Source organism: Hyperoodon ampullatus, assembly GCF_949752795.1.
Source record: "Hyperoodon ampullatus genome assembly, chromosome: 1".
Classification (NCBI taxonomy): Eukaryota; Metazoa; Chordata; class Mammalia; order Artiodactyla; family Ziphiidae; genus Hyperoodon; species Hyperoodon ampullatus.
This window is the reverse complement of record NC_136914.1, coordinates 209,441,075-209,469,035: the sequence shown is the minus strand read 5'-3', so window position 1 is coordinate 209,469,035 and position 27,961 is coordinate 209,441,075. Positions and strand designations below refer to the sequence as shown.

The 27,961-nt window shown below is 36.2% G+C and overlaps 1 protein-coding gene across 2 annotated transcripts; it reads right to left on the bottom strand.

The window, feature by feature from the left end:
* Positions 1-1,903: 1,903 nt before the first annotated feature.
* ADD3 (adducin 3) lies at positions 1,904-27,288 on the bottom strand (the record flags this gene model as incomplete). 2 transcript variants are annotated; one of them, XM_079701490.1, is made up of 14 exons in its annotated part: positions 1,904-2,322; positions 2,918-3,013; positions 4,647-4,770; positions 7,595-7,681; positions 8,119-8,238; positions 9,538-9,795; positions 10,334-10,516; positions 11,639-11,737; positions 11,850-11,993; positions 12,479-12,628; positions 13,476-13,556; positions 14,750-14,901; positions 16,651-16,789; positions 27,094-27,288. In XM_079701490.1, 14 exons carry the CDS (start codon positions 27,286-27,288, stop codon positions 2,030-2,032), a joined length of 2,121 nt encoding a protein of 706 aa, XP_079557616.1. In that variant the 3' UTR covers positions 1,904-2,029. The 2 variants fall into 2 exon arrangements, with proteins under 2 accessions (XP_079557616.1, XP_079557617.1); XM_079701491.1 differs by lacking the exon at positions 2,918-3,013.
* Between the last annotated feature and the right edge of the window lie 673 nt (positions 27,289-27,961).

The window sequence follows — 27,961 nt, the reverse complement described above, 5'->3', positions numbered from 1 at the left end:
TTCAGGATAAGTAACCACCCTTGAACTGAAAGCTCTTGATACCAAGTCCGTCTATTTAAAATACTGTTTATTTGTGATTTTACATTAATTAGCATTACATCTAAGAGCAATATCAGATAACATTTATACATTTTCCACATGACACAGAGGTTCACTGGCTCATTCTTTATGCCAAAGCAAGTAAATAGAGGCATTAGCAAAAGGTGCAAATAGTTCACTGTTGCATTTAAAAAATATTTATGCACATTGCATTCATTTTATATATATTTTTAAAAAGTTATGGAAAAGCATAGTTCACAGGTTACTGTTTCTACATACGTTGTAATACAACATAAATGATGTAGAACATAAAAGAATCCTCAAATACAGAATTAAGCAACTGAAAGTTTCCACTAAGATTAAAACACTGATTCCAGTAGTTAGTGAGATCTAGAATGAACTTTCCAGGCTCCATTTCAACTTTGCATCATCATACACTCACAGTCAAACAGAACCAGCCCCAGAGCACACTATCATCAGTGTAATTTTTTACACGCCAACTCACCCTTCAGAAATACTTTGGATTATTTTTACCCACTGACTATGTTGGATCATTGATTTTACATTGATTTGTGACATGACTTGGGTGAAAGGGAAAAAATAACTATATTAAGCCTAGGTTTAAATTTGTATTTACATTAGAAAGAAAGTTAACTGAAAAGATAAGAAAAATTGGTAAAAATTAAGAAGTGGTAGTTCTCTCACGGTGGGGGTGGGATTAGACCCACTGATTTCTTCTTGTGCTGCCTTCTGAAGATACACAAGTTAAAAGGAGGATCTGACCCTTTTTAAAACTCAAATATCAACTAAGAAATACAATAATTTTGGCAGAGAAGCAGAATTTTAGAAATTTGGGACATGCGTTAAATAAATGACACTTCAAATCCTATCATGACTATGAATCATTATCGAACTAGAATTCTTCTCATGACACCTCTCTTGTTCCCTTCATTTTTCACTTTCTCTCTCATTCTTTTCCTTTCTGTTTGGTTACCTTATGAGGGCTTCTTCATTCATTAGTGATACTAAGAGAAAAATACATTATAAGGTTCAAATATGAATCCTGTTATGCCTTTAAATGCTCTAATCCCCTTTTGATACCAAGTCCCTGGATTCTTTAATTATATTTAAGTATACTTAGTACCAAGCAGCCTCAAATGTGCTCTACTGTTAAATGATTGGCTAATATGCTCAGACACTTTTATACTGAATGGTATACAAACATCTCAACATACAAAAATCGTTTTTGCCAGAGTTAAACTAAATAACCCATGTTATGTGTATAAAATCCCCTTTGTTGAAAAATAAGGGGCTTTCTAAACTAATAAAAAAGGAATTTTTCAAAAATTATAGTTTACTAAAATGACGTGTTTTTTTTGCAAACAAAGTTACTTCAGGTGAGGAAATTTTATACTATGAATAAAATTCCAAATGAATCTTTTCTTAAATTTAAAAAAACAATTATGTGCCAGTGTATACTAATGCTATAGATTCTTATCTTAGAAGCTTTTAAAGCATTCTGTTAATGCCCATTTTAACAATGGGAACCCAAAAGGGACAGTCAATAATCAAGATAAAAAACTATAATCTGCTTACCAAGTGAAGCAGGTTTTGAGAAACAAAAATTCTCTCACTTGTTCACTGGTAATTTCTTTCCAACAGATATTATGTAGAAGGCCTGAAGTAATTCAGACAGATCAGATATCTGTTTGTGGTGATTATAATAATACTTCACGAGGGCAGAGCTAATCAAAACTAGCAATTGTTTAAAAATTCAAAACCTTTTTTGGACATACAAAATGAGAGATGAATTTGAAAGTGTTTTTCATAATATGTTTTTCTTTTAGTAAAACCTCTTTCCAGTTCTTAAAGTCCAGTTTGCTACATACCCCCAATCTGATCTACCACTGCATATTAATGATCAACTTAAATGTGGTTTTTAAATGTGCAACGTCACATTGTAATAATAATAATTACAAAAAGACTTTATTTAGGCTTCAACTTTCTCCTTTTTTTTGTTCTTTTTCAGAAAAGAAGGAGTGCGGAATTTCTTCTTTTTCTTGGATGGTGATTTTGAAGGTGAGCCTTCAGGTGACAGGACTTCTTCAATTTTTTCTGGAGACTTAATGGTAATCTCGATGTTTTCTATGGTGGTGCTTGTAGTTAACCTGCTCACTCGCTCAGCAAGCTCATCTTCAACCCCATGCACGTCATCCTTGCCGTTCACTATCAGGACAGGCATGTCCATGGAGATGAAGCTCTTGGAAAACAGCTCATGTTTTTCTACAAAAGGGGAGGATTTTTAAATTTTATATAGTCAACATCCTTGCTTTATTTTACAAAACTGAAATGTTTAAGCAATGTACTTTAATTCCAATAAAGACAGATCATTATTTTAATAGACTATGGGTCTATTAGCATAAAGCTAATGCTTTTAAGCGGTATAAAGAGGAAAGTTGTTAGACCAAAGAATGAAGGCTGGATAAGTCCAGTTTGATGACTTGATAGTTTCATTGTAAAGCAAGTCAGTATAAATGAGGAAGACAACATACATATATTTTTCTTTAACTTTGGGGTCACTGGGCAATCAAAATTGAAAAAGATTTCATGCTTCTGTTTGGAAGACATATGACAAACCAATTTTAATTTCACAAATTCTTAAGAATTGCCAATATCCAGGTTAAGGTAAGTCAATATAAATGTTGAACAAAAGTAGCACCCCATTTAATAAAAAATATAAAATTATTGGGAGCTTTAAGTAAAATCCATGGTAAACTTACTGTATCAGGTGTTCAATTTCTTTATATGAAGACAAATGACAGAGGGACAGACTCTAAAGATTAAGTCGGTGAAGGCTATGGGAAATTACATTGAATACCTTCTAATTTTTCAGGGATATTTTGCGGTGACTGAGTTTGAGACTGAATTTGTGAAACAGATGAAGCGTCATCTGAGAGTAATTCCTGCTCAGCATCTGTTGGATAAGAGTTTAGTTAAAAGCCATGCAAAACAAAGAAGCATAAGATTTCAGGGAGGTTAGTGCATACATCAAATACCTGCATACACAGGGATGATAAGCTCTTCAGCAATGAGCTGAGCATGCTAACAGTTATCCCACATATCGATAACTATGCAGTAAGAGGAGGTTAATGTGTTAACATTTCTGGCTGCTACTGGTAATTTTATACACATGCTTTAAGGAAGCATGGCTACTGGAAGCCCAGGCAAATAATATGTATGCATTTAACTTTTGCTAGAGTGTTAGAAAATCAAAATACGTTGAGCAGCCAAATGAAAAGAAATATGAAAGCTTCACCAATGATGCTACATTAATGAGGCAGAATGCCTCACTGAAGTTTTGATCAATATCCAATTAGTGATTCCTGTCAGCAATATTAGTGAGCCAATTCAGGTCATAATGAATGTGGAAGAAACTATAAAGTTATATATAAAAGGTGATGGTTCTATTGTGCGATATTTGTTACCTGGCATCTTTAGGCTTTCAAAAAATAAGAGATTAAAGAGGGACATTTTACAAAATACAAAAACAGAGAAAGTTTCCAACCTTATGTTAGAATAAACAAGTTGAATAGTATCACCTAACATTTAGTGTAATTACATTAATGAGTCAGGATGACTTCCTTTTGTGACAAAGACACTAACACACTTAAAAAAACTGTTCCCTGGATGATCCAGATGTCATTAGTTCTTTCTACATGATATCTAACTGGGACAAAGATTCTTTAACTATTGGTTCTGTTTTGCATAAAAATTTCAACTGTATATTGAAGATGCTCTAAAGCAGAGGCTCTTAGCCTCTTTTGGGGTTACAGACTTCTTGCCCTCCACCTTGCACCCTTGCCTTCCTCAAATCTGTATTGTACAAAATTAAGCATATATTTTTCAGATGGCTCATGGACTGTCTAAAGCTTATCCAAAGACCCAAGATTGAGAATGCTTGCTATAAAGAATCTCTTATTCTTGAGAAAAAGGGAGCTAATATTCAATTGGCATTTTCATGAACAATTCTAAAATACAACCCTTGCTTAGGGTTCTGAAGTCAGATAAAAGCAACCTCACTAGAGTGCCCATGTACTTAAGGAAAGTCACATAAAAATTCTAGCAGTCTGTTTTATATTTTGATTTTGAAATTAAATATTGACATCTTGAGACATCCAGTAACAATAGAGATTTTACAAAGCATTAAAGCCACATACTTGTTAATCTATAATTATGTCAAAGTAGAAAGTTTTTTTAAAAAGCCACATATTCTGAATGTTTAAATCTATTAATGTATCTACATTTACTCTAGCTAGTGATTCTTTACTCATCCGGGGATTTCACTTTACTATAGAAGACTTTTTGCTAGCAATCAGATTGTTTTCTGAGGAAAACAGTCTTCTCTACACGTTAACATAGATGGTGTGTGGTAGCTATTTGCATTTCAGTCCTACTTATACTCAAGTAAGGACTGGGAGAGAGGATATGGAACAACTGATTGTAAAAGGAACATTAAAAAAAAAACAACCCTGACTGCCCTCTGTCATCCACCTCAAGAGGCTGTTAGCAGTGTGGTTATCTTGGGCTCAATCTCAAAACGAACTAACCTTCCAGTCCTTGCTGTTTACGTTCAATTGCCTTCTTATACTCTTCAAGTTCTCCTTCTGTGAGATGACTGAAGGGGTTGGGAGGAGCTGGTGGGGCATGATCGTCTTCTTCAAACTGCATGGTCTTGCAAAGAAAAGCACTGACTTGTTACCAAGAGCTTTACTTAGATCTATATATTTATTTATATATATTTACATATATACACAACTTCATACACACACTTAAATGTATATGTTTGTGACACCCCACCTCACAACAATCATAAGAAATGATAAAGTAACATGCTTTGTTTAAAATATTCATATCAGATTAATGCTTTTAGACTACTGATCCAATAGACTAAAATTGCCAGTGATGTTTCCTCAATAAGCCTGCATAGGTCAATTTTAATAACTCTGAAAAAAAAAACTAAGCCAAGTTCTAGAAAGCTTCATATAACTAAGAAATATCTTAAAAATGAAGAATTTCAAAAAGCCTTTGAAAAAAGTCTTAGAAAAATGAAACTGTACCAAAAGAACTTTAAATTTGCTATGAAAATAAACTTGTACCTATTTGCTCTAGAAAAGAAATTAATGAGACTTACAGCTAAACCTGGCAGATTGAACCCATGCATTTAAAAAAATTCCTCCCCAAACCCCACTAAAATGATAGTAAAGGAACAACCACAAAAAAGTATAAACTTTTAAGGACAAAAGAATGGAAGATGAGCCAACAGGGGATGAGAAGTCGTAACACATTGTTGGAAGATGGAAAGCAGGTGGAAGAATGGGTGGAAGAGCTGAGAAAGTTGAAGCCTTCGCCTTGCAAAGGAGAAACCTGCTCATTTGCCCTGTGGAGGCCTGGTAAGGCTCAGGTATCACAGAAGGTGCAGTGAAGAAAAGCTGAAAAGCGGGGACAAGTTAGAAGTGTAAATAAGGAACAGATAGATTCTCAGGTCCCCTTTCCTGTTCCACACAGCTGAGCATTTACTTCTCTCTCATCTCTGCAGAAGATCAGAGGCTTATTCTTCAGAACAACTGATTAGGGGACACAAAACATAGCTGAGGGTTCCCAGGATGATGGTGGGAGACTGGCAAGAGACTAGAGAATTCTCTGGATAAATTAAATGACCCCAGATAAAACAACTACAGATACTAACATCTGGGCATTTCTGAAAGAATCAACCTGGTCCACATCCAGTCACCCTACAGTGGAGCTCGCCAGTTCCCAAGCTCTGCACACACCTGAAGCTTCTGACTGGCTTTCAGTGTCTCATTCTTAAATACAGACAGACTACCACGGATTTCCAGACACTTGAGGAAAGTTTCCAACATGGAGGAAACGAGAATTAAAAAGAAAAAGGGAACTCAGAAGAAACAGACAATAAAGGCAGCTGAAGAAAATTTAAAATTGATTCCCTTAGAGCAATAAGAGAAAATACTGTATCCAGAAAGACCAGGATGTTAGTTAAAAAAAAAAAAAAAAAAGGAACATTCAGGGAATAAGAAGTCTTAAAAAGTAAAAAAAAAAAAAAAAAAAAAATCAAAATAGAAAATTAAATAGAAGGCTTAGAAAATAAAGTCAAGCAAATCTCCCAGAAAGTAGGATTAAAAGACAAAGAGATATAAAATAGGAAAGAAAAAAAATCAGAGGCTTAGTCAAAGAGATCCAACTAACAGCATATATATCCTGACAGAAAAAGAAATTGAAGGGAAAAGGACTACTTACTGAAGAAATATTTTAAAAAATTCCCAGGACATGACTTTGCAGATTGAAAAGGGTTACTACGTGCTAAAAGTGGAGACTAAATAGAAATTACTACAAAGCACACCATCATAAAATTTCAGAACAGCAGGAATATAGAAAGGGTCTTAAAAAAAAAAAAGCCTACACAAAGGTACACGAATCACAATACTCTCCTACTTCTTAACAATGATATGGAGCTAGGGGATAATATGGTGATGCTTTTCATTTTATTTGTAAACTAGAATTCTGTATCCATTACATGCACATTTGAAGGTAGAATACAGGTTTTCAGACTGTTACCTCCTATGTATCCTTTCCCAGAAAGCTATTAGGGGACGCGCTCAATGATAAAGGAGTAAGAAAGGAGTCTCCTTTCTTAAGTAGGAGACATACGATGCAGGAAACAGGACTACATGGTGAGAAGCAAAGGAATCCTCAGGATGGGCCTGTACCTCTGGCCTGAAGAGCACCTAGTCCAGATCCGGACCAGAATAACAATGACAAAGGGCTAGAACTGAGAGGTTACCTGTTACCTCTGACCCTATGGAAAATACTATTAAGAAAAGTTTGGGAAGAACTAAGCCCAATGTATCCTAAGTACTAAGCCAATGAAAAAAGGAGGCAACTTTTTCTCCAAGGGGAGAAAAGTTGTATAAGAAAGGAAATGTCATCATGGGATACTACCTGGCTCAGCAGTAAGCGTTTAAAAATATAAACACTGAAAGCTGACTAGACAAAACATTGTGGTACAACCTTACTGGGTGAATGAAAAAGGGAAGCCTTGTGTAAACAGGCTAGATCCTCATAGTCCACAAAAGAAGTCACTACTGTCTTTCATTAATTCTAAGATGCACTTTTCTCCCACATTTTCTGATCCTGAAATTGGCATTCATCTTATAATTAGGTTTTTTTCTCTTTCAGTGATACATAAAATAATGGTACTTCTCATAGTTGATGAAATAGATTTGATGAAATACAGTTGACGTCTAAAACTGATAAACCAAGAAAAAGCAGAATAAAGATGCTCTTTAGAACCAAAAGTGTATGCTAGAATAAAGTCCTTGCCCCTAGAAGTTGGGAATTGAAGGTGACATTTTAAGTCTTGTGGATTATTTGACTTTTTAACTTGTGTTTATATTAACTTTAGTAAAGACAGATATTCATATTTAAAAAGCAAATAAATTAATGTGAAAACAAAGATCATATTGCTTTATGGACTTACAGAAGGAGGCTTATCCACAACAATTCCAGCAAGCAACTGAGATTGTGGTCCTGCTGTTTTCAAGTCATATCGATTTTGTTCTCGAATCTGAATTGAAACACAGTAACAAGTTCTTGGGGGCAACTCTGCAGGTGACCTTTGGCTTACTATTTGACCACCCCAGGGTAAGAGCCTCTTTAATTCCCACCTCCACAAAGCCCTCTTTTACCATCACAGCAACTCACATTAATCTCCACTCTTCTTGATGTGTGATTTCCTATTGTCTTACATTGTTAGAGGACTACATTTTTCACTAATACAGCAGAAATATGTCTAATACTTCTTCCCCGTATAGCCCGCTCACCAGAAACTAGAACAGAGCTGGAGGTATTCAATACAAGCTAAAATTATACAGAATTAAATTTCAAATTCTTCTGTATTTAAACCTCTAAGCTTAGCATTAATCAGATTCAGTCACCAGTGATTTAAACATAAAACAGCGTAAAAAGGCCTCGTCTAGTCACAGAAGATCAGCCACGTCTTACCTTATTTCTCTTCTCTAGTACCTCATTCGGGTTTGTGTTTAAAGGAACAAACTGATTTGGATCTTCAATTTTGATAGGTGTTCCACTACTAACTTTTGAAGAGTCCTCTGCTTTCATCCACTAAAGAATCAAACATTTTCCAGAATGAAGCTTTGTGTTAAGGAAATATGGTAGGCTCTTGACAACTGTTGATTGACTCCAGTGGTTGGGTGCATACACTGCTAATATTTTAAAGAATTTCACTGAGTAGTTTTTAGTGGTCAATTAGTGTATCTCCCATACTAGTTAGAATCAGCATTCACTTAAAAACAAACAAATGCCATTATTATTCACATGAATACTAAATGATGCCTATTTAAATTTTTTCCTTTTGGCATTTTAACTATATTGGTGAAAATATTTCAAGTATATAGCGCTTGATCTCACATTAACTCACATTCAGAGTTGCCACCTGCCTTCAAGTTTTAAGTGATGATGGCTAAGAAGTCATCAAAAAGGACTCAAGAAATCTCTTAAGATTTAGTTTTCCAGATATCATTTTTATTTTTGGCTGACAGAATGGGCCAAGCCCCTGACCAGCATTTCACAAAGGGGATAATCTTGTAGTAATCTATAGTGTAATGGCACCGCAGGGGTGGAAAAGCCTTAAATAATTCTTCTCATTTTCCCGTTATATCCCTTAAAGAAAGCTAATATTCATCAAGATTAATGACGACTGGCCGTTAGTTTCTGTCAATAAAATTAATTCTGGGAAACTTATGTTCTTTTACTAGGAGATAAGAAATCAATATAGACTAGGGGAAATAAAAAACTTTGATGCCTAGGTATTTCCATATTGAATACTGCTGATTTATATGATAGGATGAACCAATTTTGAGTATCTATAGAATATTTAGTGATAAGCACTCCAAAATTAAACCAAATCTGAGACAAAATGCTGAAAAATTTAAGATAACCTGTTTCTTTATCTACAAGATCTTGCCTATGTGCAGTAATTCACAAAATCTGGCACCGTTAGGTGTTGATAACTTTTATAGTTCTGATTCACAAGTACAATATAAACTACAAAGCAGTATCATGCAATGGGTAACACTGGGCTCCAGAGTCAGACTGCCTGCATTCAAACCCTGATTCTACCATTCACAAATGATTAGTTAATCCCTCTGTGCCTCCGTTTTCTCATCTATAAAACGGAGGGGAAAACCAGCATCCTTTCCATATTAGGAGAAGTAAATGAGATAATTCATGTACGGCACTTAGAACAAAGTGCCTTGCACAAAGGTTACCTGATACTTTATAGTGATATTATTGTTAATGTTATATTCTACTTCCCCAATATTTTCAACATAGACTATCCAATTCATCAGTAAACGAGGCAAAATATTTAGTAAAGGCAAACCACGTAAAGTAGGGGCATACTGTGATCTTGGTCCTGGGACTGGTCTCCCCATTCCGAGACTCCTCAGGCACATTCACTTTCATGTAGGTATTTGGTGAGTTCAGCCATCTTGTTTTTTCACGCTGCTGCCTCTGTGCCATGTATTTGAGAGGAGAGAGTGGCACTGTATCATCTTCAAAGGAAAAGGCAGTCACGGTTGCTGGGATCTCCACATCACTCTTGTGCCTAGGCTTTTCTCGAATGAGAGGATGCCTGTAAGCATAGCCTGTTCTATATCCCTAGGGGAGGGAAAAACCACATTTGAAGCTATCAAACTTGTAGCAAACACAGCATTTAGAGTCTAATTCTTTTACCAAAAAACAAATAAAGGGAAGATCCTTCCAAACTCCATATAACCTCCACATAACACTAGAGTTGAAAATTAAGCAAATATCAAGATCTGGTTAAAACTGATTTCAGCTGACAAAGCAATTTCCACTCACACAACTGTTACTGACAAAGGTAATTTCAAAACTGCTCACCAGAAACATGTTCCTAGATATAAACTGGTTTTCTGGAGGCCAAATCTCAGTGCTCATTTAATAAGTATTTGTTCCCGGATCTGAAGGCAATCTGCCTTCTGACTCTTAGTGCAAGAGGCTAATAACTAAGATAAGACAACAGTTGCATGTTTCACTGATTCTTAAAATACACTGAATTCCTTCTTGGGGTCACACTCTGGAGTAAGGAGCATGTTCCAAAACCAAAGGGAGATGGAAACATCTGCTCTTGAATCTGGAAACATGAAATCAAGGTTATGTTCAATTTTTCACCTACCAAATTGTCCAGAGTCCTCATCAGCCCTTCAAACTCAATCTCGCCAACCTTCCATTTCTGATGGGCACCCATATTCACTCCTCCTCCTCCAGATGCTGCCACAGTGTGAGTGGAAGCTTTATACTTCTGAAGATCCAGTACAAGCAGATTGTCTACTCCACCTGCCCCTGCTAATGCCCGCACCTGTAATCAATGGCAAAATATAGAGGCACAGGACTGTAAAGACTAGAATGAGTATTTCACTTTTAAAGAGGCATAAGGTTGATTCAGCAAATATCTGTAACACTTTCCTCCAGGCTGCCAACAAAGAAATACACTTGTGAAAGCAGGCAGCTGAAGTATCTTTTCCATCTATCTATACCTTCCAGGACTCTGACCCTCCCTGATGGAAAACACATTTAGAGCCATACCTTTTAATATATTTCAAGAAACTGAATTCTCTTGCCAAATTTTAAAGTTCTTTCCTTGCAGTTTTCCCATGGCAATCCAGTTAATACTTTTGTTGACAGTTATAATTTTAAAGGAATATAAACACTATACTGTGAATTTAAGAATATTTAGGCAGAAGTCAGCTCATTATCTCAATATAATTAAGCTTTTCATAGCCTCATTTGAGAAGAAGAGTGACCATTAAAGCAAAAAAAAAAAAAAAAAGGTGGTTAAGACAAGTTGGTAGAAAAAGTTCTTTCCCCCTTTTTTGCAGCCTTTCCAATAAATTCAGATTATTACCATTTGCTTCAAGAGAATCTGCTTGATGTTTCTTAAAGGGCGAAATTAGGGCCATTAAATGCATTCAGCTTCTCTGGGGGAAAAGTGGTTAATAAGTAATCCATTATAATAATGAGGCTGAGGCTGTGGCATCACTGGAAACTGCATGAGTTCATAAAACTTCTGGCACTGCTCTTACACTTTTTATAAAAGTGGCCACAACACAGCTGGTCTATTTTGATAACTGGTAGTCACCTTTCTCAATTAGCACCACATCACTAGAGGGTGAAAATGGAGAAATGTGCAACTATACCATCTTAAAAAGTAGGATTATGAGGAAAATGATGTTTATGCAGCACTTAGATTTGGTGTGTGTGTCTGTATATGAATTTTAATTTTCTTTCCTCCTGTTTTCAATTCAAGAGATACCTCAGTTGACCCTTTTTTACTCAAGTGAAGCAGAACTTCTCTTAAAAGACAAAACAAAAAGCCACCAACTGATAGAACTCTGGAAATAAGTAAACACAATACCCAACACAACAAATAACAAAGCAAAAAAAAAAAAAAAGAGAGAGGGGGGTAGACAATTTTTCTTACCTGAATCTCACAGGCTATCTGCACATTAAAAATGTAATGAAAAGCCTCCTCAACTGTTTCTCCAAGTGCTACCACACCATGATTTCTGAGTACCAGCACCTAAAATAGAATCCCAAAGCAATCACTTTAAATAACTGGCATAGCTCACACTGCTTTCATCAACAGTAACAGCAACAAAAATAGCTCCTTAGATAGAAACTCTACTACATACCTTACAACTTGGCCCCAGAACTTTCTGCAGTTGAATTCTCTCCTCCTGTTCATCAAGTGACCCTTGGTAGTCATAATAGGCGACATCTCCCAGGATCAGGGACTCTTGAGAAATTGGAAGGATCCCGCACTTCATGGAGGATACCTATTTGGTTGGGTTCATGCCAAGATAACACACTTAGTTACTAACTACACCTTCATAGGAACTGGATTCTTCAGTCAGCTCAGGGAGTGCTGGCCTATTCACTGTGTTCACCATTCCAGCCCACCTCCCACTTCAGTTCTTCACTTCTTCAAGAGAAAAAAAAAAAGACCTTTTAGGGATACTACTCAATTTACATACTGTGCCAGATATTAGGAAAGAAGGCTTGCTCTAAAGAACTCAATGACCCCATTATTAAACCGATGAGTTCAAAAATGCAAATGCTATCTCTCCAGTTGTTTCCTAGAACAGTAGCATTTACTCCAAAGGGACTTTTGCTTTCTGGGTATGCAGAGGATTAATACTTTGAAAATAACTTCAAATGGTGGGGTCTGAAAGAATGAAGATTATAAAGTATCATGTAAGGAAAGCCATGAAAAAATACACTTCCCAGGGTCATTGTTGATTTTGGCCCTTCAGTGACTTACAGCTGCCGTTGCAAGGGTATGGATGTGTATCACACACTTAACATCAGGACGTGTTGAATAGATTGCGGCATGGGGACTGAAGCCTGTGTGGTCAATTTTCAAATTAGTACTTCCCTGATCAACCACTTCTCCTATTATATTGACTTTCACCTGGAAAAATCAGAAAGACACAGTTAACTGGCACACATGCATCAAAGTTTCCTGTGTTTCATGAGCTAAACCAGGGGGTAGCAAACTTTTTGTCAAAAGCCAGATAGCAAATATTTTAGATTTTGTGGGCCTCTGTTGCAACTACTCAACTCTGCCACGGTAGTATAAAAGCAGCCACAAACTACTGTAAAAGAATGGGTGTGGCTTTGTTCCCATAAAATTTTATTTACAAAAACAGGTAGTCTGCAACAAAACTCAGCATTTAGCAAGAAGCACAGTTTCCAAGAAACTGAATAACTTAAGCTCTTCACTGAAAGTCTGGATAAGTCTGGCATTTACTGAACTGGCTGGAAAATGTTCATTTGCTAATTAACACTACAGCACCAGAACCAACGTAGTTCCTACTCTTCTAGAGGCCAATGACAGTGGCTTGGGGTACAATCATGGGAAAATAAAATGCTAGAATGTCAGACCCCATACTCACACCAACTGAACTTTGTTTAAATCTAGCTATACAATATACAGATTTTGTGTGTGGGTTTTTTTGTTTTTTTTTTTAAAACAAATTACAGAGAATACAGGGTGAAAAAAATCAAGATTCTCTAAAAAACATAAATAGGTTAACTGATTAGACCAATTCATTTATTAGGCTCTTCAACTACCCTGTTTTTCTTGAACGCTAAAGCTTTTCTTAAAAATCAACATTAGCTTTCCAAATTCTTCCCTGTTCACTAGTAAATGTTCTTCCATCCATACCTTTTCTTGTTCTGTCCTGTATTAAAAGCTAAAATCTGTCAGAAAAGTACAAGGAAGCACAGAAAAAGTAACATAGGAATGAAAATTGTACCAAATTGGAGGCGGTGGCTTCAGAAAAAGACAGGCCTCTGGGAATTATTATTATGTGGTCTTGCTCCTTACTTATTCTTACCTGGGAAAAAGAAAAACAAAACAAAACAATACAGATTTACTATGAGGTGTTCATATTTTGCAGTGTAAACATGACTAGGAATATATTTACAATGAATAACTGTAAGATATCTGGGGGGAAAAACAAAGCAGAAGTTAAAGCTGTGCAGCATGAAACTTTCCTTGAAAAGTCTTCTTCCCTCAAGCCCTCAAGTACTTGCTAAAAAATTCTGACATTAGTTTCTCATTTACTGGACTTACCTAAAAGTGTTATTTTGGGGGTTCTAAGGTTATTTAGGGTCAGCTACACGCAGGAGAAACGAATGCCAGTATTGTTCAACCCAATGCAATATGGAAATTAAGGGGAAATGGGCAAAGGAAAGAGAATAGATTCTCTTCCTAGGAACGAATTAAGGTGGAAATGGAAGGGGAAGCCAAGGAATAGCTGGAGGAAGGGATGAAAAGTTGTAAGAAGACTGCACCTCACATCTGTGCCATTTTCATCACACAATATTTTCATACTTTTTGCTTCCAAATATTGTCTTGTGTCCAAGTGTGGCAACATGAAAACAAGATGATGATGAATGGGAAAAATATATTTTAAAAAATAAAGACGAGAGAGGAAACTTCCCTGGCCCCCTCTATTTTCCCTGCCCCAAGTGCTTTTTAAAGCTTTTTTTTTTTTTTTTTTTTTTTTTTTTTGGTGGTACGCGGGTCTCTCACTGTTGTGGCCTCTCCCGTTGAGGAGCACAGGCTCCGGACGCTCAGGCTCAGCGGCCATGGCTCACAGGCCCAGCCGCTCCATGGCATGTGGGATCCTCCCGGACCGGGGCACGAACCCGTGTCCCCTGCATCAGCAGGTGGGGTCTCAACCACTGCGCCACCAGGGAAGCCCTAAAGCATTTTTTAATATCACTGACTCTCAGACATAATTAACACAGAGAGAGAAAATTCTGCCAGGAGGATTTCTTCCTGGATAGGTTCTGCGACTGGTCTGAATTAAGGAAACAACACAGATAACAAATGGAGAAGAACGTTGGGGTAACTGCAGCCTCTCCCTTAAACATAAGGTTTATATCAGGATGAGGTTGTGGTCCAGCGTGCTAGGTTCAGAGAATAAGGCCTGAAAACCAGACTTCTGAGTAAAGGTGAGGAGAGTATAGTTGCCTTTAAGTTGGGATTTTAAAAAAAGGAACTGAAAGACGAAGGACTCACTGAGATATATGTATTTGCCAGGTGGGCCCATCCAAACAAATCTGCAAGTCTGTATAGGCTGGCAAGTTTACAACGAGTAAGCTTTTCTCCCTTCATGTACGAGGATGTATCTGTCCCAGGAAGGTCATTGATAGGTGTGACCATGCCGAGACCTAAAAGAGGAAAAATTGTGGAGAAAGATTCAGGTCAAATAATTCCTTACCTGAAAATCAGTTGCCAGGAAGCAGCCTGAGTCCGAGAGTGTCCCAGCCTGTAAATGATGATCTGAAACTTATCAGCCCACACAATGTTGCATTAGCTTATCTGCCTTCAGAGAAGTACACTGAGAGTAAAAATACGTATCAGCTATCGCCTTGCTGTTTCATCTAGTACTTGTGATGTTAAGGAGTCAGGTTCACACCACTGGGGAAAAATGGTCACAGGATCCCAATGGTAAAAGCGTTATTAACACTGAGGTTATTACTAATTTTATGATGAAAAGATCTCAACAGAAAGCTATTGTACCTTTCTAATACCTCTTTTGACTTTTATTCAAACAAAAAATATTTAAGAATGCAGTCAAACAGCAGTCTGGTTTCTGCCCTCACCAAGCAACAAAAATGAGTCTTAATCTCTAATGACCCAATTGCTGAATTCAACTTTTGCTCAGTCTTCATTCTCCTAGACACCGTTTCCCACTTCTTTCCTAGACTTCTTTTCCAGGCCTGTGTGGTACTATCGTGGACCTCTTATCCCTTATGGACTCTTGTGAGGATTCATGGCACATGACAGGTAATCAATGTTATAGAAAAAGTGAACAAAACTAGCTCAACATTTTAACTTTCCTGTTGATTCTGATAGAATGTTTCTCCCAAGCTGGAAGAGTGGGTGATTTGGGAACTCATCGTTCTTCTCACCATCCATCTACCACCCCCGCCATCACCACATTCAAACCTGTGGCTAAGTCTTCTCTCCTCTTCCTTGGCTATGCCTTTCTCACTGATCTCTTCCTTCTTTTACCCGCAACCACTACTTTAGTTCAAGCACTTATAATTCACTTTGGGACTCCTTCAAAGATTCTTTAACCAGTATGTATGTCCCAACATACTGATCCACTTAGGAGTTCTACCCTCACCTTGCACATTCCCACCATCATGTCTCTTTTCATACCATTCCTCTATTTGCGAAGTATTTGAATTCATTGAATTCCTGTTTGTAAATCTTTAACCAAAAAGAAAAAAAAGGAAGTAACAAAGGAAGAAAGAGAAGGAAAAGAAAAGTCCCTGATGGTCTGGGAATCTGTGTACCTGCCCTGGTACAGCAGTGAGTTCTGTGCATGTCTCTCTGAGATGTAACGTGCCTGAACTCAATGCCTTATGATTCTTGGTATCCTTAGTGTTCAGTCCACCAAATTGGTGCTCTCACTAAAGAACTGTTGAATGAATAAAATGTCCTAAACCCTTTTACACCAAGTTCTAACTGCTCCATCCTTTAAAGTCTGGTTAGTTGAGGCCTCTCTTCTTCCACAAAGTTCTCTCAGTCCACTTCAGCCAATAATCAATTCCAACTCTGAGCTCATAGCAAGGTGACTTAGAAAAGGTCATTAGACAATTTCTTACCAGCTGCTTTGTAATTTTTTCCTCTACAGTTACCTTGCAGTTTTAATCTTTTGTGCATTCACTGTATGTCTTCTCAATTCAAATATGCATTTATCTGGGGCAGGGACCACACTTTATAACTATTTTGTAATAATAAATGTCTGGTTGGTATGAAAAAGTAAGAGATCCTAACACTATGTTCCTCTAACTATTAGATGTTATAAACTTAAGGACTGAACCAGATCAGAATATGCTGCTAGAAATGTGCAGTGTACAAAGTAGAGATGAAATTACTGTCTTTTAAACTTTACGAAACTAACGTACTGAGGGGAGGTGAAGTAAAGCCCGAGAAAGAATTGGCCATGATGTAATCTGCAATCTGTTGTAATGCTAGTAATCCAGTTGGATTGTGGCCTTTCTTCATCTGTTCTTGAATAAGGCATTCCAGGTCTTCCCGAAAGGCCTGTAATACACAAAAATAATCACTGAGCACATGCATCTCGCTTGGAGCAGAACGACCCAAACATAACTTGCTCTGATGTAATCAGTCTTCTTCCCTCATCCCTCTCTTGAATAGCTTTCATGTACATTATTTTAAAACAAATATAAAACAAAAAATAATAAAATTAAAACACTGGAAGAAGAAGCAAGAAGCTTGCTTTCAGGGGAGGGAAAATCATTAGGCATTCTTAATCTCAAAGCAAATGAGCTATATTACAACATCTATAATAGACAGGTATAGGTAAAAGCAACTTTGTTAATAATATGCAACTAGAGCACCAAGTACAGACTGATGTAAAAAGAGACCCATTCCTTGCCTAGCATCTCATTATCTAGGTTAGGATAGAGTTCTTATCTGAATGGGGCATGACTCTGACTATAGCAACTCCCAGCAAAAGTTTTCACTAAGACATAGTAAATCATGGCTTCCATTTTACGATTTCCATGGCAATTCCGCAGCTCTATAAACTCTGCAAGCAAACTTATAAAAGCTGAGAGCTGATTACTCCCCTTATGCAACACTGTGCTAAAGAAAGAACTTTTCCCCCCAACTTTGGGTACTGTATGTTCCTGTTCTGGAGTGCTGTTTTTCTTTCTTTTCTTTTTTTTTTTTTTTTGCGGGGGGGTGGGGGGTGGTATGTGTGGCAGAAGCAGTATTTATATAAATAAAAATACTGAACATTAAGAGAAAATTTTCTATTCCAGTAACCCTTGAGTTGTTAATATGATTCATCATTTGAAACATCTCCCAGTCCTTCACATTAGTTGAAATAGCTGGTTTTGTATTTCTATCACACCCAACCAACACTTATTTTATTAAATTCATCATTTATTCTCTTGCTCATGTTTATATTCATTCGTCTTAAACATGAAGGCTCTTGCAATATAAACCATCTAGACCTTGCTCTTCCGTTTGAGATTGGTTACATGTATAGCAGAATACGCTGCTGGAAATTAAATTCAGTTTGTTCCCACCTCACCTAAGAGGGAGAAGGCAGAAAACTGCTTTGGAAACATTACCTCCAAGAGGGGTAGATATAAACACCATGGAGATCACTGGGAAATCCTCCTTAGAAGAGTGGCTCTCCTTCAAGTCGCTGAGAATAGCCCTCCTCATAAAAGCTGGGAATAAGATCTCCTGGAACAGTTGCTTAGATGTAGCTTTGCTTAGAGGATGGCTGAACACCTCTGAGGTTTTCAGAAGGAAGAACTTTAAAAAAAAATTTAAATAATGGCAGAGAAGCCCATGGTGAAAGTGGAAATGTGGTTGTGAGGCTATGAGGTGGTAGTACATATTAGAACCAGTACTAACTCATGCTTGTGTTGCTTTTAGAAAACTTTCTGCTCATACAGCAAATGGATGTTTGAATGATTAATTTTAAAAATACTGTGACCATATTTGAATTCTGAGTTCATAGAGAAGTTTATACCACTTAAACATGGTTTTTCTTTTACAAATTCAAGGCTTATTAAATATAAATCCTTAGCATAATTATAAAAAAATTCTAAACATCTAATTCCATTGACTTTTATCTAGTTCATTTAAATACATGATTTAAACCGGAGAAACTATCGTATAAAATATTCTCTACAAAGACACATTACATTTATCAGAAAACTCCATTAGTACATATCTAAGACCTCGTGAACATAAAATCGTTGTGAGCTGCATATAAGATGGATGGACGCATTCATACTGATGAGTAACATGAGTGTTTTACCATGTTTAAGGCTGAAAGGAAAAGAATCTCCCAGATATACTCATTTATCTTTATATAAACTACAGAAAACTTCTAGATACCTGGCAATGGGCCAAAATGCTCTTCTGAAACTTTATCTTCCCTTCAAAACCAAACTCTATTTAAACCTTCCACAGTTCAAAGCAGCTATAACCAATATTCTTTGATTCAGTGTAAAAAAAAAATTTACACCTACTGGATGTATCACAATAGCTCTGAGAAGTAGGCATAATTTATTTTATTGAATGCACCTTATGTTATTCCAGGAAGAATTTAAGGCAGATTCCATAGATTAACATGACATGAAAATAAATTAAATATAGGTAAGAAAAATCAAGCTAACGAGAAAATAGGCATATGAAGGTAAGATAGAGCCAGGAATGAGGTTAAGATACAAAGAGCATACTATAAAATTGTATCATTTGCTACAGATGGGCCAACTTTTATCTAAAGTCTCCAGCAGCCAACACGAATCAACACAATCGCTCAATATGCTGGTTTACAAGGGTTTTAAGAAATAAAAAAACTCCAACTAGATGCTCAAGAGAATCACAACTATTTATGACCCTGATGAGAAATTTTTGCTGGGTGGATTGAGAAAGCTAAATAAGAAAGGTTGAAAAATTCGTTCACAGGGGTCACAGAGCTGGTAAATGTCAGAGGAAAGGACTCAGGTCAAATGCTTTTTTTAATCAGTGAAAATGCTTTTTTCACTTCCATTTATCCCATAGTATGGTGAGTACCATCCTAAAGCTTTGAGATGATCCATGGTGTCACAGAGGAATGTATAAGCCCTTCTGAAATTAATTAAGAAAAAAATATGAATTTCCCCTTTAAGGCTAGTTAATTGCTTCTACGCAGTATAGGAGAAGAAAATAATTTTCAAAGTAAATGGAATGTCCCCAGCCTTTTTATATAGTTGACAGTGCTTCAACAGATATGAATTCTTCTATTCCAAAAGATTTAATATTTTTTTGTCATGAACATTTATAACTCAGTTATTATGTTCCAAATATTTCTGAAATATTGTTCAGATAATTGCCTAAGCCATAAAACAGTCAGTATAAAATTTACTAATGATATAAAATTGTTTCAGCTGGTTTTTAAAATTTATCAGTAAACTTAAGCTTTCGTTAAAATAATAAAAATTTTGTTTGTCTTTATGGTGGATAGTTAATCATATTCCTACTAAAATTCAATGTTAATAAAATAATCCTTTACAGTTGATTCATTTGAATCTCACAACAAAGTCCTGAAATAGGCAATGACTTGCTCATGGTTACACAGCTAACAAGTAAATGGAATAAAGATTCAAATCTCGAACTCTCAGTTGGGCACAGATATTTGCCTAATTTTATCAGAGATGGGTTGTATCACTGAAACCAAACACAGGCATACCTTGTTTTATTGCACTTTGCAGATACTGTGTTTTTTACAAATTGAAGGTTTGTGGCAACTCTGCCGAGCAAGTCTATCAGTGCCATTTTTCCAACAGCATTATTTTAAAATTAAGGTATGTACATTGTTTTTTTTAGACGCAATGCTACTGCACACTTAATAGACTACAGTATAGTGTAAATATAACTTTAACACACACTGGGAAACCAAAAAATTCGTGTGACTCACTTTATTGCAACGTTTGTCTTATTACAGTGGTCTGCAACTGAACCTGAAATATCCCTTAGGTATGCCTGTACAACTAATAAGGCAGCAGGTGTGCTGTGATCAGAAATATAAGTAAACCTCTTAGGCTAGATTAGGGCATTAGGTTATAATGATAGATAAAGCAAAAAAAAAAATTATACAGCAGATCTTGGAGTACCAAAACTTGCCCTCTTATAGCTAGGAATTCTCCCACCAAAGCAGAATGAGAAACTCAGTTATAAGCAGGGCAGCAAGATCACATGCTGGGGCTTCTGAAGTCAGATTAAACCAACAATTCCCTAGGGTCTCTACTAGAGAAGAGTCAGGTTAAAATATCAAACAACACATACACATATGTGGTTTTACAGCATAAACCGTCTTCCTTCTCAGAGAAGAACAGAGAAGAGAAGGCAGTCCTTGAATACATGAATACATGAACATGAATAAGGCAGAGTGCCATAGGGGTGACAGATCCTTTAAGGCCTTCAAAAACCAAAATACAGTCTAATGAATTATGATTATAATCTTCAAAGTGTTGTCACAAAAGCATAAAAATGCTTTAAGTTAGCAATATTGTATTCAACCCTATGTATACATTTCCACAGAAACAGTTGTCTACTATGTGCTAGGCACTGCACTACATGCTTTTATGTTATTTCATTAAACTGTCACAACCACCATGTGAGGTCCATTTTTACCAGCAAGGAAAAGTGAAGTTCAAGTTAAGTGAGTTTCCTAATGTCACATAGCTATTAAGTGGTGGTGAGCCAAGATCCAAAACAAGCACTATATGCATATATATGCATGTATAAAACATTTATATAAACAGATTAAAACTGGAAATGATGAGAAAATGGGCTGACCTCTAACTTAGGCCACAATAGTCTGGTACTCCAGGATCTCTACAATCTGTTAGGTCAATTTTTGGCTCTATCTCCCATTACTACCTCATGCTCTGGTAGCCTATGAGGTTTGCTGAGCATTCTCTGATCACAACTTGTACTTTTCTATCCTTGCTCACTGTATTTCATCAAACGGAAATGCTGGTTTCTACTGTTCCTCTACCAGATGAATTCTTACCCTTTACTCAACACTCATCTTAAAATGTCACCTTCTCCTTGAAGTCTCCCCTTTAATCACCACAGTTAGGAGGGATCTCCATATTTCTTCTCTTCTCACCCCACTTTGAATTGTTTTAACATTTGCCTATACTACATTTAGGGTAGCTACCATGATTGTGATTTATTTTTCATACTCTACTATACAGTAATATCTGATGGCTGGGACTGTGTCTTTCACACTTCTAGAGTCTCCTGGACACAATTATTCAGTGCTCAATTATAATAATAAGTTAGAGCTTCTTTTCTATATTTTCCTAGATATAAGGAAAGAATGCAAAGAATCTGATCTCCTCTTGAGTTAATGATAGCAAAGATCCACTTCATAGGTTATTAGCACTGGAATCTGAAGTTCTAGAAAACAGTCTTATCAGTGTGTCACTTGAATGAGAAATACCTCCTGTGTAATAAGGCTTGTCCATCATCTAATGGGAGAAATTCAGTTTTTTTAAATAAGAAATGAATCTTAACAGAAGGTTATACATTTTTGAAAAGTCATTTAGTTCTTCAACTCAAACAAAATCCTACTTGAAAACTTGGTTTGTCCCCAGAACATTATAGTTTGGACAGCTCTCTCATCAAACACATGTCCAAAAAAGTGTGGTTAAAAAAAAAAAAAATCACTAGGTGAAAAACAAAATGTTTAAGTTAGAGAGAGGGTGCCTGCCTTTAAAGCTTTCTCTGAATCTCCCCCATTTCATTTGATACTTCTCCTGTCAATGTTGAAGGAGTGATCCTGTAAACTTTGAATTCATAAAGGTATGGATAAAAATAAACTTGTAAAAACACAAAAGATTCAGAGATTTGAATGTAAGGTCAGAGTATACTTTAAGTATACTCTTAAAGTATATACTTTAAGTATATACATATTCACATATACTATACACCAAAAGTAGGAGTAATTTGAAACATCAGATCTTAAGGCTTCTGCGTCTAAGATCAGAACCTTCAGGAGAAAGTGGCAATAGATGAAAGATTTTCTATTTTTAAATCACAGAAAAGAGAACAAAGAAACAGACTTGATGTGATTATTTTGGTTAAGGCTAAAAAAATTACATAGACTGACCTATAAGTAATGTCTAACTTATGAAAATCAGTTAACAGAATACTGATAAGTATCAGAGCTGGATTTTAAATATCCACATCTGGATGTTCTACCTCATAATAATTACTAGAAAGAAAAACTGGAGCAAAAAGAAAAACAGATTACAGACTTGCTGCTCCCAAGGCACCCTGCAATTATGCTATTAGATCTCTCCTAAAGTGGGATTAGGAGCATAACAAACTTACTTAGAATTTTTCCATTAAGAAATGTATTCATTTGGAAATAGATTACCACTGGTCCTGTTGAAAGGAGAAAACACAAATAAACCAAATTTTCTTCTGGATGATCTTTCTCCTGTATCTATGTGTCTTAATTAATATAAAGCTAAAGGTTAGAATAATATCTTTTCTTAAAGCTGGTATAAAATAAAAATGCAAACAAAGTTAATAAAGAATACTTGTGACCAGATACATCATGGTAATTTTGACCAACTATTCTAACTGAGGTGATCTGTTAACATTTTAGGCCTTGATTACAGTGATATTCTAACATGTATATGGCTTTGAAGTTTCTCCTATCTTTAAAATAAGTTTGAAGCATTACACACTGCCCTTTTATTAAGAAATGTTAGTGTGTCATGTGCCTGAGCAATCACCACCTACACTCCTGTTGTCCTATCTTTCAGAGTAACATTGCACACTTCTGTTAACAAGTCTAAATTGTTAACTTCTGTTAACAAGTCTAAATTCTTGTAGTGATATGGCTTAAGAACATTCATTCTTTTTCTGAAACCCACCAACTGATTGTCATTTAAGCAGTCAAGTTCAGTAGGAGCTTGTTGGACAACATTCAAGTGTTTAATGACTCAAAGCCCACTCAGCTATTCATATATCCATCCATCCATGTATTCAGAATTTACTAAATATCTACTATGCACAATGCGCTATTAGTTTTCAACTTACATGATTCTTTAACTTTGATGAGGTCCATCATTTAATTCTAACAGTTTGCCCTGGACACTTCATTCCGAGACAAGGGCAATCTTATATATGCCATCAGAGACATATATATGAGGAATATATTGGTCAAAGAAAACTTATGGATTCTCCCGAGTGCATTAACAAAATCTCTAGCTAAAACAAGTTTACTCGCCAGCTCTTAATTTCTAAGACAAATACTTTCTTAAATTAAAAAAAAAAAGACAAAAGGCCGTGAAATTCCTAGAAAGAAGTAATAACTTGGAGTTAGGATGAGACAAATTGCTCTTATTTTCTCAGCTCAAGGCAATAAGGTGTCAAGTTTGTTATCCAAATTTACAGACACCAAAATGTCTTATGATTCGAAACTCTTCTTGAGTTGGGTTGAATTAACTTGAGCAAGAGAATTTGAAGAAGAATGAAACAATAATATATGAGTGGAATTTTTTCAAAGTTATTGAATGCTTTAAGTGGTACAGCCTAATGCGTAAGGGTGTGAGCTTTGGAGTTTACATCCAGACCCCACCATTTAACTAAGCTTGTAAAAACTTCTGCAAGTTATTTAATGCCTCTAAGTTTCAGTTTATTCCACTGTAAACTAGGGATAGTAATACTTCTTTGATTGAGTTGTTTTGAGGATTAAATAGGGTTTGATACATAATAGGTGCCTGGTACATAGTAAGTGCTTTCAAAAAAAGTATTATACTTTGCTTTTATTAGTTTTTCTCCTGATTTCCTTTCTTCCCAAATGAACTCAGCAATTAAAATAGAAGGATTACAAATTTGTTTCTTACAAACATGAATTAGTAATACCTTTGATTTTGATCTTTATTGGTTATGGGTTTTGTCCAACAGAGTGAACCCCAATATTCACAGGAGACACACAAAGGTTTTAAGAAAATTATATTCACAGAAACATTACAAGCTTGGACTTAAAGAAACAAAGAGAGTACAAAAAGGAAAGAGGTCTTTGAACTCTAAAACCTCTACAAGTGGAACAAAAAGCTCAGAGGGCAGAGCCAAGAACTAGGGAGACTCATTCCTACTAAGTAGAAGGACTGGGTCTTCATCAAGGGAACTGCCGAACATTTGCCCAGGTGAATTTCAGAATTGCTATGGACCAGTGACTTCTTTGTACTCCCAATTTTCTCCCTTTTTGAACAGGAATGTCTATAGCAGTTACCTTTGCCTGTCCCACCACTGGGTGTGTGCGGGGCAGATAACTTGTCTCTTTAGTTCTCTGGTCTATAGATTGAGAGGAACCGTACTTAAGAAATTACACTTGAGGAGTATCATCTATACCTGGACCATATTTAGATGATGATATTCTGGATTCAGGCTAATGTTGTAATGGGATGAAACTTTTGCAGGGGTGTTAGGAGATGGTGAGTGTATTTTGCATGTGGAAGGAGGAGGTGGTGAGTGTATTTTGCATGTAGAAGGAAGGTAAATAAGTTGTGGCAGACTGTGATACTTTTAAAATAAACTGTGATCAGAGAGTGGACAATCCTCCCCTCAAAAGGTGGAGCTTAATTCCTCTCCCCTTGAGTATGGGCTGAACTTAGTGACTCACTTCTAACTAATAAACTTGGTGGAAGTGATGGTGTTTAATGTCAGAGATTAGGTCATAAAAGGCACTGCAGGCTCCTCTTTGCTCTCAGATACTTCCTGTGGGGGAGAACACTCAAACAGCCTCAGGTTAAGGTCCATGTGGCAAGGAACTGTAGCCTTTTGCTGACAGTCATGTGAGTGACCCATCTTAAGATCAGAAACTTCCACCCCAGTCAAGCCTTCAGATGCAGCATCCCTGACTGATGTCTTGACTGCAACTTTATGAGAGACCTTAAGCCAGAGCCACTCAGCTAAGCTGCTCCTGAATTCCTGACCCACAGAAATGACAAGCTAATAAAAGCCTGTTGTTCTAAGCTGCTAGGTTTTGTTATTTAGCAATATAGGCCACCATGTATTATTTCCTGTGGTGAAAAGTTTGTTGTATTAAAAGAAATTTGAAAGCCACTGTCCTAAAACATGGCAGAAAGACAAAATGTATACACTTTTCCAAGTCTTTCACAAACAAGATTTTAAATTCACTAGTAAAGATCTAGGGAAAAAGTGATCAATCCACAATTCTTTTAAATTTTCTTTGTTTCTCTCTGGGCTAAAAATTATCACTCTTGCTATATGAACATGGAAATGACAATCTATGTACCCGCCCTTTCCCATTTGTTCATTAAGTTCCCCTGGGCATAAGTAAAACTGATACTTTTAAGCCAATCTACAAGTAGTAATACACAAGTAAAAACATTAGGTAATCTCCTCACTGTTATACTGTCGTTAGTTTAGTGGAGAAATTATCTTAAAAAAACCCTGGCATAGAAATGTAGTTTGGTACTTTTTCCTTTTAAACTTTAGTTAGAATTGAATGATCCTCTTTGGAGCACTTCCCAAAGAAATCTCAATATTTAATAACCTTGAACAAAATCTGAACTTCATCTCATTCTTTCAGTTACCTTATTCTATATATTACCATAATCCTTTGGCTAATGAGTTTGTTCTTCAAAGTGGAGTTTCTTTATAGAAGGAAATATATCTATATAATTAGCATGCTCTCCAAGTATTTATAAACATAGAAACTAGTCTGCATAAAAGAAGGACTGAACATTTAGTCCCTCATGATGAATTTTATGGTTAGTCTCCTTTTCATTGGGAAAAGGTTTCTTTAAGGGTTTATTTAAAGGATAGCTTTACATTTAAGCTATACTTAAATTCCTCAAAGCTTGCCTTGCTTTTATAACTTGTACTTGCTTTTATCTAGGCCACTGATATATAAGAATTACTCAGGAGTGGAATTCCCCTTTGGCTTTGGACTCAGCCTCTGTGATTAAATCCACAGGGGCACAACAAAAATGATTCACCAGGGCCACCTCAGGCAGTTCTATGTCTTGGTGTTTATTTTAGTACCTAAGTTGGAAATCTAATAGAAACTCAACCTGGGCATCGTGTGTCTATGTATGTTGAACTCTGTCTTAAGGGGCCCATGATCTTCATTATACATAAAGCTATGAATTCATTTTGCATGTTAAATCAAGCTGTTCACTCATTTTCTAAAACTTATATGTGACCTTTACAATTCCACTAAAGGTTTGTAAGAAACTTAACAAATCACTTGAACATGATTTACAAAGTCTGGATATTACTGTGCAGACAGAATTTCAGCTTGAGTTAAGGTTAGAATCCATGTTTAATCTAGTTAGTTTGGTGTGTATGCATATATGTGTGCCTACATTAGGTGTATGTAACATTAGGCTGCCAAATCACAGACATCCTCATGAACCTTAAGTCTTCCTATGCTGCTCTGAGTGTCAAGATACCCAAAGGAAGAAGAAAGTATGTTCATGGGGTGTATCTATTTCTTGGTTCCTAACACTTCACTCATACCTTTATTTTCTTCACAGATATTCAGTCTGTAATGGGGATCCTTGAGTTCAGTAGCATCTTTTGTCCTCCTTTAATGAAACATTACACTCAGAAATCACTCAAGAAAATTTATCCCACCAAGATGATACCAGTTTATTATTAAAGCCTTGCAAATTAAATTTATAAATTACGTGCTTATTTTGCCTCTGAAAGACTGGGGACAACTAGTCACTCTTCCTCCACCCCTCTTCTAACCTGAGAATATCATTGTATCAAGGTTTCCAAAGAGGAAGAAAAATTATAGCCTTCAAATTATTTTGACTCACCGGACTTTGCAAGATCTGAGTAACTCGTTTCCTCTGCTCCATCATATTGAAGTCTTGCCGTAGATCAGGAGACATGTTCCTCTCCCTTATGTATTCTGGGTCATTTTCATCGATGCGGTCAAAATACCTCTCTTTGTGAGGCACGCTGGGAGGAGGAGAAGTAGTGACCACGCCTTGGCTAGCATCTGAACTCATGCTTCAAGTCTGCCAATTCTCCTTGCTATCTGCATTAATAAACACGAAGTAGGACATTCATAATAAATTCATTATTAAATTCAAATTTTACACAGGTCATGCAGCACTTTTTTTTTTTTTGCCCTCAGAGTAACAGTGGCAACTTTCTTTAAAAAGTAGCTTTTCAAAAAATATGAGAACAATTTTTTATTAGGTGAAAATATCTTGGATTACAATGCTAAATTGGAAATTGATATTTTCAGAGCTAGTGGCAACTTGTGGTTCAATTATAATAATGTCATCAACTGCTATATGAATTTTTTAAAGGAGCAATGATCAAAATATCTGAAAGTAAAATGCCACACCTAAGACAGCAAATTTTCACAATTAGTGATTACTGTTAGTGGAGATTCTCTTTCCTCTCTTACTCATGCTTTTACGTTAGACCAAACTCTGGCCATATTTAATGATCACTGTTTTATAGTGAATGTAGTTTTAGTTTATTAACACATGAGAGAAACACAGTTGTAAGCTTTTCAAGTGATTCAATAAGTTCCAGGGAAAATGTAGGAATTATTAAGGTTGCCACACTATATAACTTTAGCAGATAGTGCTTCAAATCCAAGTAAGAAAAAATAAAAAGCCATTCAGAAACCACAGGAACAGCTGATTCATTTAATTATTACTGACGCTT